We start from the raw sequence: 10,641 nt of genomic DNA on the forward strand, positions 1-10,641 counted from the left end.
TTCATTTCATTTACTTCAAATCATCAAAAGCTCATATTTAGGAAATATTTTAGTTGTATTTATGACAAAAATATTGAATAGGTCATTTTTTGTTCTCAGATATTACGCTATTAGATTGACTCTTATATGAAGTGGTTTATTCAGCTGGAGATGTGGATCACATTGGCAGCATTTGTTGGAGGTGTCGGTGCCTTCACAGCTTGGCTTTCTGTTTCCTGCGCACTGTGCCCGTGATGCTGCCTGAAGGGTTATCCAAGGCAAGAAGAACCTTTACGGGGAATATTACATGTCAGTAATCAAACAATGTCGACAAAACATGAAAGGTTACTTGGAATAATAGAACTTACTTCATCTTTGTTGGTGAGGCCCATTTTTGTCATGTCTATGGTGATGTAATGCTGGTTGGGCATGACCATCTCTATTTCATCGATCTAAAAGACAAAAGAAATGTGCAAAAGTAATCGGCCATAAAGTATGTGGCTGACAAGTTGTTCTGTGCATGTTTATTGAAAAGTGTGTGCTTACCTCAGGGACTCTATCCAGGACCATAACCTGTGTTTCATAAAGGGTCTTCTGCACAGAGGGTGAGAACTCTCCACAGTCGTACGGGCCAGCAAACTTCTCAATAATCGTTTCCTTCACACACTTCCTGCGAGGGGCGGTCATGTGATGATCGTTAGATGAAGAAATGTTGTCATTTCATTTGTTTCCCCCTTGTCTCTTTCAATTGAAAGAGGCGGTACATTTTGTGTTCAGAAATCAGAATCAAATGACATGTTCCTCCTATTTGGCAGATAATGTCACAGGCTCCGTCATGCATAACTACACCTCAGATGTTTAGAGAGTGATGTGGTCTCCTTCACAAGTCTCTTAGGATTGAATTACCATGCGGCATCAAAGTCGACATCCTGATGCTTGTTATAGCGCCACCTAGCATACACAGAGGTGCAGAAACACCTGTCCTTGGCCTCTTGCAGAGTAGTGAAGCGGTCTCGGTGGAAACCCTCAAACCCGGACTGGGTGGTTTTCAGCACCGTCATGTTCTTCACCCCACTGTGAACCACGGGGATGCCTGGAGCACAGAGTAAACAGATATCAGAAACATGTTCACAATGGCACGAGTAGCGCAGAGTAGACACGTGCCACAATAGTGGTCATCCTGGACTGTATGAAATACAAAATGGAGCCTTTTGTCAGCAGCTTTAATGATATGCAGCAATGCCAAGTTCTCAGCTTTAGTTTTAGATCCCTTTCTAACTATTATTTACACCACATTCAAGCCACAGAAGATTATCCTAACCTATCCAACACAGCATAGCTCCAACCGATCTCAGCCCACTGAAATATGTTTAATAACCCAACACTACCTCACTACACTTGTGTGCAATATGTGCCATTTTATTACTTAAAACTATATCATTTAAAACTGTACCCCAAACTGTACATATTAGCAACTCTCTTGTCCTTGTACATAGTACCATCCCTCTGTATACATCACCACTTCTGTACAGTGTTCTCTTTTACATTTTGTATTTTTCTTTTCTTTCTTATAATGTTATTTCTGAAACGTTGTCTCGGAAAGCCCTGCATAAGAGTTCCAATGTGTCTGGACTGTTGGTCCAGGCACAAATGGCAAATACAAATCTTGAATCTTGAATCTTGAATCTTGAATCTCTTAACACCCTCTTCAAGTACAACCATGGTGTCTACAGATGGACATACAAGCAAATACATATTCAACTACATTGACTGCATGTGTGTGCGTGTTTGTGTGTGTTTGTGCTAACCATTGAGATTCTGTTCAGCATCACAGAAGCGACAAGCTTCTGGGCTGTTGATAAACGCGTGAACGTGTTTTACCCCATTCTGAGAATGACAAACAAAAAGGGTGAAAACCATGCTTGAATAGCTTGAATGAAGGATACACGCGGCAGATGTTGTGACATGTCAGGAAAAGCATGTGTGTATAATTTGTTCCAATTGTGCTTTTTTCCGTTTTGACCAGAAAAATATCTGCCGAACTCTTGAATCCAGCACTGGTCACTGAACCCTGTGTTTTACCTTCTCCAACCGTCTCCATGGAGCCTCCTCTACGTGAACTTTGACCCTCAGCACATGGTTGAAAGAGGTTAGGAAATGTAGACAGATTTCCAGGGAAAACTGCTCGATGGTCTTCACCTGAACAGACGAGTATAGCGTAAAGAGTGACAGACTGTAAATTATAATATCTCAAACAATTCTCATAAATGAATGGGAATATAAAGGAAGTTCTGAGTAAAACAAAAGTCCTAACTAGAGACCTAAAATAATCAACAGGGTTTGTTGACCCTTGATTTTATTTGATCAGTGTGTGTTTGTGCTGCAGGTCGTCAGGGGTCACTGAGTATCAATATAGTGATGTGAAAGAATGACCACAGTAGGAGTCTCACAGTTTAACAAAGGTTAAAAAATGTAAATTAAAATTAAAAATGTTGATGAAATTCATTTAGTAAATAGAAATTAACCACTTGAAGGTGCAATAAGAGAATGTCCATGTTTCATGTTTTACATGAATACTTTCACCTCTAGACTAGAGGTAGCTGGTTGTTAAGAACTGAATGACAATTAACTTTATTCTCTCAATTATAAAAAAGACAATATGCCAATATTCGGCCCTGGGAAAAAAGCCAGTGCCTCGATTATTTCCAACTTAATTAAAATAACTCCTCAATTACACAATGTTCAACTTGATACTTACTACTCGACTACTGCACAATCCTTCTCACTAGTTTAAATGCTCCAGCTCGTTCAAAACACCGCTGCACTCATTCCTAATGGCCCTGAACAATTGGCTCTATAACTCTAGTTGTGTTCGTTGGCAGCTTCCAATCTACTATAATAGTCCTAAATGGTCCTTGTAACAAATAAAATGTGACATATCCTCCGTAAATGTACCATGCGATATTAACATTACCTTCTCTTGTCTGAGAGAGCTCAGCCTTGGCCAGTAAAACCTATTGAGATATTGTGTACATAATATTCAAAATCCTCAATCAGGGGTTTAATCTTACCGTCTTCTTAACTTATTTGCATTACATCCTGAATCAAGTTCCTAATGAATAAATGTGCAACTAAATCCTGACAGAAAAATATGTTAATAACAACCCAGTCTTATACGATTCCTTAAAACGTTCTTTAACACCGTTACCCTTTTGGTTAAACTGCCCTCCATTACTTTCTAAGGATAGACATTGTTGTCGATATCGTGATACAGGTGTTGTGATCAGTAGAAAGTGGACGTGCTACCCCTTTGAGCTTGGCCAGGGCGTGGACGGTGTTCTTGATGGTGTCGGTGGGGATGATGTCTGAGTTGTCTCCAGTTGTATAATCCTTGCGTGATTTGAGTGTGAGCTCCACGTCAGCTTTCAGCTCGATGATGTAGTGGCGGCTGCCTTCTCTCCTGATCACCAGCACCTTCACTGTGTTCTTGCCGTAGCCGGTTCGCACAAACTCCACATTCTGCGCACACAAAGAAACAAATAACTGACATCTTCAGACATTCCCAGTGATGTAAACTGGGTGTTTTTTGTCACTTTTCCATCATTTAGGATTTAGCATCCCATATGTATCTGTTACCTTTAACAGATAAATATAATGTGTTTAACTTGAACAGTTTGCTAATATGTCTATGAGTGTGTACTAACATTATTAAAGTACATTTAAAATCTGTGAATGTGCATTGATGAAGACATTTAATTTGCATAAATAAGGAGGAAAAAACAGTAAATATGCTTTATAGATTTAATTTAGAGGATTTGTGAATAATATGAAATTGGAAATCAATAAACCATTCTGCACTGACAGAAACATTTTACTTTTTGACAATAGTTAATGATGAAATTTCATGTGAATTATGTAATTTGTTCTGTATTATGTAATGAATAGTTACCTGATCTGAAGCCGCTGCCATGGTATGTTCCTTTCCTTTACCTTCTGTCTGTCTGTCCTCAGTTCCTGTAGCACGGTGTCTCTCCCAATGGAGGAGGATTTTGTAGAGAGGGTGGTGCTCTTAGAGATCTTGACGTTAAACCCATTTTACCTGTTATACCTGAATGGTTACTCTTTCAGACATAGTAAAATAAAATAAACACACACAGACACACACACTCCTGCTTTATTACAATCATATGCAGGATTGAAGAGAGAACTCAACGTCCATGACGCCACGCCATGATGCTTCGCCACTTAATAAATGTCCATGATAAAGATCCATGATATGTTAAAAAAGAAAATGTAAATATGATGTAAGCATACTCAAAGAAGGGCTTTATTTTAGATACAGATAGCCATTACTATACTATATATTTACACAGTATATAGTTGTTTGATGCTATATTAATGATCAGAATATTATATACGACCCTTTTCACTTATTTTTGTTTACTTTTTTTTTTTTATTTCATAAACTTTTCATTTCATTTACAATATTTGCTTGTGACCACAGCCTACATTTAGTATAAAAAGGGGAATGAATGAATCTAAAAAATGATAAGACACTTTTTGGTATGCACTCAGTGACGTGTTGGTTAATGCTAGAAGTGATAACAGATTTAAAAACATAGATAATACTGGTAGTTATAATTTTATGTGTTGGAAGCGACCGTGTGTCATGATTTTTTTTTAACTTTTCTTTTTTAATGCTTAATCTCTTTCATGATACCATTTCAATAATTTACCATTTGACTGTTGACTGACATGTTGTACTATTCTCTGGTGTTTTTCTTATTTTTAATAATAATTCATTTTAAAGATAATGAGGGTAACTGCACAACTTGCACAACTTTTTATTAAGTTAAATGTTTACTTCAAGCGATGCCTCTGAATGGAAAGTTAAATGAAAGTGTTTTATTTCATTTCTTTCTTAAAAGGTGAAAGCGTCCTTTCACCAGATGGTTTCCAGTTGAGTGATCAGCGGCCCCATCGCTAATAAAAGATGACTGGTTGCACTGAGAAGCCCCCAGGTGTGAACACGTGCCACACTTTGCGAAGAACAATGTGGAAAAATACCAAATCTGTCACTGGATAAGTAGAGGTACAGTAAGTAGACTCAGGCTATTTAGAGAGATTAAGAGCCTGCGAAAGCCTCCAAACATTTAGTTTAATATCCCTCCTATAAATTCTCTTTCCCTTCAACATCCCCTGTCATGTGATCAGATTTGATGACTTCCTGCTTTGCATCTACAGCAGCTGTACTTTTCACTTTCAACGTTACTCAACCATAAAGCACTCAACCCAACAGAAAATTGCAAATTCCCTTTTTTGTTCACTTGCCTGCAGGAGTCGTTCAGTATGGCCACACGCTCAAGTTTTTGCTTCCAGATTATTATCATATTTTTGTGTGGCACCGTGTGTAGTACTGACATTTCTTGTAAGAATGAAGCTGGTGAGCCTGTTGATTGGTGAGTTGATATGATGATACCATTGCAGCAGAGTTATACCACAACATGTTTAGTTATGGTGCTTGAAATGTCCTATGCCTTTTATCAAATCTTTTCCAAGATGTCTTCTTCTTTAAATAAATAACCCCCCAAAAAAGTATTAAGTAGTATTTTGTTTTCCTTCCACTGCAGGTTTGTCATCTACAAACTGCCCAGGTATAAGATTGGCGAGATTGGCAGTGGGGTGGATTACATGTACCTGGACTCCTCAGTGGGGAGCTGGCAGCTGAGTAAATTCATGGTTAACACCAGTCAAGGAGCCCTGGGGAACACATTGAACCAGATTTACATGGGAAGAGCCTACAAGGTGAGATTATGTCCCTGTTCTTCCAGTGGGTTTTATTCAATGATTTCTGTATATAGAAAGAAAGAGACAGAGCCCATACACTTGCTGAGTAGACACTCTTTTATTTCCTTTGGGGAACCAAACTTAAGCTGGACATTAAACACACTTCCTCAGCCAAATGAAATAAATAACACAGTGCTTCCTCATGCTGATCGTGTTCATGTAGTTGTACATTATTGTGTTTGGAGATCAGTCTCTGGTCTGATCAAGAAAGTAATCAAGACCAAATTAAGAAAAACTAATATACAAAGAAAAATGTTACTTTTGATAAATCAATATTTGGAAATATGTTTATTCACTTTCTTGCTGAGAGTTAGATGAGGAGATTGTTTTCCCTCTAATGTCTGTATAGGCTAATTCTGAAGCTGTAGCCCAGTCAGTGGCTGCTTAGCTTAGCTTAGCATAAAGACTGGAAATTGATAAACTGGCTCTGTTCAACGGTACCAAAATATCTCTAAAGCTCACTGATTAATATGTTATGTCTTTAGTTTGAACCATACAAAAAAGATAGAAAAATCATTGCTATGAGGTTGCCAAACAACCAGTAGAGAGAAACAGGAATGTATACCTTTGGTCAGTTGCTGACTGGGCTGTAGCGCCATATGTACTGAGCTAAGCTAAGCTAACTCTGGTAGCAGTTGCCTTATATTGACTGTAAAGATATTGTACCGAGAGAATAACTCTCATGTGCAACATATATTTTCCAAATGCCAAACTATTCCTTTAAGAAATCAGCAGGGGCTGTATACAAAATAACTGGACAAAACAAATCCACAAATGTATTTCTCTCCTATGCTGTATGCTTAAAACAAGTATTTCCCTCAGTCTAACAGTTCAGTGTATGCACTCTACAATGATGGCCCACCGATCCTGGATTATATTCAAGGATACGGACACACTAAAGGTACAGCGCTTAAAGAAAAGTTTTTGATTTGATTTTGATTGTATGACAAGATAACACTCAATACCTTTGCCTAATGACAGATATATTTCCACATTGCTATTCAAGCTATGATGCAATGCTATGATTTTGCAAAAAAGAACAGATCAATATGTTTTTTTGCTGTCAGGGGGAGGAAACGGGCAAAGAGCATCCGGCTGATAACTGCTGTTGACTCTTGATTAATGACTGCCTTGACATAACTTTGATGTTTGCATGTTACATGGTTGTGTGAGACATTGTACGTGCACTGAGCGTTGTTTGTGTGCATCTTGCAGGGGTGCTGCTCTTTGACCGCTCTCAAGGTTTCTGGCTTTCGCACAGCATTCCCCATTTCCCGTCATTCCCTGAGAGAGGCTACCTCTACCCCTCCTCTGGAAAAGTCAATGGCCAGACCGCTCTCTGCGTGACCTACCACTATGACCAGTTCCTCCGTATCGGTGGGTGAGCGCTCATGAAGCAACAGGGCCTGATTTACTCCCTCTCTGAACACATCCCATACTTACAAAAATCTATATTCTGTAACATTTACACAAAGAGGGATCTAGACTTATGTCAGCGCCTTCAATACAGAGAAATCACTTAATGTACACCAACCTAAAAATAGTTTCTCAAAGGGTCTACTCTCCTATAATAATTATAACAAATATCATTGTCCAACTTACACAAATGCAGAAACTTTAAACCTCCACCATATATACTCACAACAGACAGTAATATGTCCTCATGTTGGGAAATCCACTAACATGCATGTAAGCGCACAGCAAGATAAAAAAAAAAAAATCTTAGTAATTCTCTTTGACAAGATTTACTTTATCAATGATACTGACCCCTCAGGGTTACTTAAAGTGAGCCCGCAACATTTTGGAATTAGTAACGGATCTGTAATACAAAGCATTTAAACAAGAAAATACATGACTAATTAAAAAAATTAATAAAAAGAGAAACAGTTGTTTTCTTTGAAAAACATCCATATTTCAGAGATTGTGGACATAGTTGGGTACAACCAGAATCTATTGAAGTTGTTATTGGTTTCATATTGTATATCAGCAACACAATAATTTAAGTTCATTTTATTTAAAAAATCTGAAATATTCTTTGTGTCTTTTAGAAACGTTGTCCATCTTTATACAGATGCTTCCTATCTTGCACCATTTAGTTTCTAACACACGCCATCTCTCTTCTTTGTGATGCCCTCTCCTCCCTCTCCAGCAAAGCAGATGGTGTACCTTTACCCACGCTTCTATAACTGCTCTGTACCTGCTGCATTCATGGCCGACGTGCCGCAGTTGGCCAAGTTATGCGAGGGGTCCAAACCACCTCTGGCCTCAGATAAGAGAGTGGAGCAGCTTTTCTCACTGCAAGGGGACAAGTTTGTCAGTTTCGTCAAATCTGAACACTTTGTGGATGGTAAGATTTCCCTTGTGTACTATTGGTCATTTGTATTACAAAGAAAAGCAGATATAAATGTATTGCAAAAAAAGGTATTTTTTGCACTTTTTTACTTTTTTGACAATTTGACAACTTTGCAAAAACCTTATTTCTGCCACTGTCTTGTTTGCACACTTCACTTGTCTGTCACAGTCACTTATTATCAGGTGATCTCAGAAGCGTATGAACACACCACACCCAAGGAGTTAAAAGTATTCTCTGCTCCCAACGTTATTGGCCTGTGACCCCTACAATGAGTTATGACCTCCTGTACTTGTGACCCTCATTCCATTTTATGGCCTTAGTGTGGACAGTTGTGATCAGTTTAAAGGATTTTTAGAGCAAGATTGAGCAATTAGGTTATATTTGTGCTGTAAAACATAATAGCTAATTTTGAATATTTATCCCTGGACTCATCGTATGATCACACTTTTAAGAACATTTTATTTAAAGTTCAACTATAAATATTGTATTCCTAGTTTTGTCTAAAAATGTTGCCATTGTGTTTTATATATTTACTCCCTAAAGAATACAGCAAATGCATAGATAACAAAAAACTATATTGATTACTATACCCATAATTTTCAATATGCTTTTTTTCATCATAATGATGCAACTTCTCTATCCCCCTAATTGGCACTCATTCAGACATCTACACAGGCTGGGTGGCTCAGGCTCTGGATGCCGACCTGCTGGTGGAGTCCTGGCAGAGACAAGGTCACGAGCTTCCCTCCAACTGCTCTTTGCCCAAACACGCCATGAACATCAAGAGGATTCGGCTCCCGGGATCAGTCCCGTTCCAGTCCCACTGCGACCACTCAAAGTGGTGCGTGTCACGGGCCTACGAGGACCAGGTGACCTGCCTGGGGGACCTAAACAGGGAGAGGGCCCAAATGTGGCGTGGTGGGGGGCTGGTCTGCACCTTCAACCCCTTAATTTACAAGGCCTTCAGACAGGTCGTGGACTGGTACATTGGCTGTTGAACGAGAGAGAAAGATGAGATGATTGGGACTGGATTTGTCTTGAATTTGTTTGAGATCTATGAGACGAACCGTGGAGGTGAAGCCTGTCAATGTTAAAGCAACTGGCATGCATAGTATTTAACTGTATATGTGCTTTTGAGGATGATAGCAACAGGTCTTTGATAATCTGCTGACAAAGTTGCATTGGCTATATGATATGACAAAAAAATGTAATTAATTAATATGCAACAAAATGGTCTTCCTGTGTCATCACTGTCTCGCATTTATATAAAAATAGAATTCATTTGCATCACAACACTGTTTTTAATTAACAACCTTTATTTCTTTACTTTTTATGTTTTTTGAGGAACTCAAAGCAAATCTAGATTAAATACTAATCATTCTGAGTATGTTCAAACTTTAATAGTATAAGAACAATGGTGGCCTGAAGATAATGGGTTAAACCTTGGGGTGGCGAAAGTGAAAGAGCATCTCCTCCAATGAAATTCCCCTCCGTCATTACCGCCTCAGACTTTCCCTTAAACAGGTACTTCCAACTTCTCCAGTTAACCTTCAGTAACCACCTGCAATCAGGTTGTACTGGTGTGTGTCAGTAGAAGTGTGAGTGGGCTGTTTCTGCATAAAAAGAAAAGTTGTTTATATGTTTAGCAGGTGGAGACTGTGAATGCATTTGCCATACATTATGTCTATGTCATTGTTACCTTGTCAGGAGGATGCACGTGGTGAATAACTTAAGTATCCACTGTTTTGGGTAAACAGTGTCTCCTTGTGGTTAAACTTATTGAATAACACTGTACGTGTAGTATTTTCTAGTGGACATACCAACACTGCTCTTTGCATTTAGCCTTTTATTGCATCTTAAATGTTCTTATTTCCTTTAAACAAACCAATAATTATGCAACTGGGTTAAGATTAATTCATGTTTTCAACGCTTGTCAACTCATTTCAAGAATTTTCTAGAATCCAGTCACATTCTTAACATTAAGAAAGGCATCAGTCTTATTCTGTCTTGTTCAAAGACACTGATAGAGGAGAAACTGAACAGGTAACAACCTGTAATTACTATTATCATCCAACCCCCCCCCCCCCCCCCCCCCAGCACCAATTGTAATGTTCACTGTTTGACTCAAAATGAAGGAGATTTTATTTTCTCAACTTGCCTCTCTCACTAGCTGCGTGCTGTTCCCACCATGTCTCACTATGTGGCCCCACTGGTGGCTCTTCTTCAGTCTCCAAATGTTGCACACTTTATAATTATTACGAATTTTGAGTCATACAGTGTTATGCAAAACGCAACCAAAAGCAGCCTACCATCCAACAACAAGCAATGCCTCAAAGTTTGTTATTGTCAATTACTGCACATTTATGACGCTTTATACTTGAACTATGATATTAGTGCTCCGTCTGATTATGTTACTCTTGTCATCGTCAAGTCAAACTGGGCACATTACTCAAAAGACAGTG

The 10,641-nt window shown here is 38.6% G+C and overlaps 2 protein-coding genes across 2 annotated transcripts; one reads left to right on the forward strand and one right to left on the reverse strand.

Moving 5' to 3' along the window:
* Nucleotides 1–35: 35 nt before the first annotated feature.
* uox (urate oxidase) lies at nucleotides 36–4,008 on the reverse strand. The gene is made up of 8 exons (XM_034530949.1): nucleotides 3,929–4,008; nucleotides 3,286–3,498; nucleotides 2,062–2,178; nucleotides 1,788–1,866; nucleotides 886–1,072; nucleotides 526–649; nucleotides 348–431; nucleotides 36–268 (listed from the first exon to the last, which is right to left on the reverse strand). The coding sequence occupies exons 1-8, from the start codon at nucleotides 3,947–3,949 to the stop codon at nucleotides 194–196; spliced, it is 900 nt and encodes a 299-aa protein (XP_034386840.1). The 5' UTR covers nucleotides 3,950–4,008; the 3' UTR covers nucleotides 36–193.
* A 1,243-nt stretch (nucleotides 4,009–5,251) lies between these two features.
* On the forward strand, nucleotides 5,252–9,472 carry dnase2b (deoxyribonuclease II beta). The gene is made up of 6 exons (XM_034531628.1): nucleotides 5,252–5,438; nucleotides 5,610–5,784; nucleotides 6,649–6,727; nucleotides 7,042–7,203; nucleotides 7,976–8,173; nucleotides 8,843–9,472. Exons 1-6 carry the CDS (start codon nucleotides 5,329–5,331, stop codon nucleotides 9,175–9,177), a joined length of 1,059 nt encoding a protein of 352 aa, XP_034387519.1. The 5' UTR covers nucleotides 5,252–5,328; the 3' UTR covers nucleotides 9,178–9,472.
* Nucleotides 9,473–10,641: the final 1,169 nt, after the last annotated feature.

Source organism: Cyclopterus lumpus, chromosome 4, assembly GCF_009769545.1.
Source record: "Cyclopterus lumpus isolate fCycLum1 chromosome 4, fCycLum1.pri, whole genome shotgun sequence".
In the NCBI taxonomy this organism is placed as follows: domain Eukaryota; kingdom Metazoa; phylum Chordata; class Actinopteri; order Perciformes; family Cyclopteridae; genus Cyclopterus; species Cyclopterus lumpus.

Coding starts and splice junctions, on each gene's coding strand:
- uox (XM_034530949.1), bottom strand. CDS start 3,949: ATGGCAGCGGCTTCAGATCAG. Junction 1,073..1,787: donor TGCTGAACAGAATCTCAATG/GTTAGCACAAAC, acceptor TCTGTGCTCCAG/GCATCCCCGTGGTTCACAGT. Junction 432..525: donor TCCTGGATAGAGTCCCTGAG/GTAAGCACACAC, acceptor TTTGTCTTTTAG/ATCGATGAAATAGAGATGGT.
- dnase2b (XM_034531628.1), top strand. CDS start 5,329: ATGGCCACACGCTCAAGTTTTTGCTTCCAGATTATTATCATATTTTTG. Junction 5,439..5,609: donor GCTGGTGAGCCTGTTGATTG/GTGAGTTGATAT, acceptor CTTCCACTGCAG/GTTTGTCATCTACAAACTGC. Junction 6,728..7,041: donor AGGATACGGACACACTAAAG/GTACAGCGCTTA, acceptor TGCATCTTGCAG/GGGTGCTGCTCTTTGACCGC.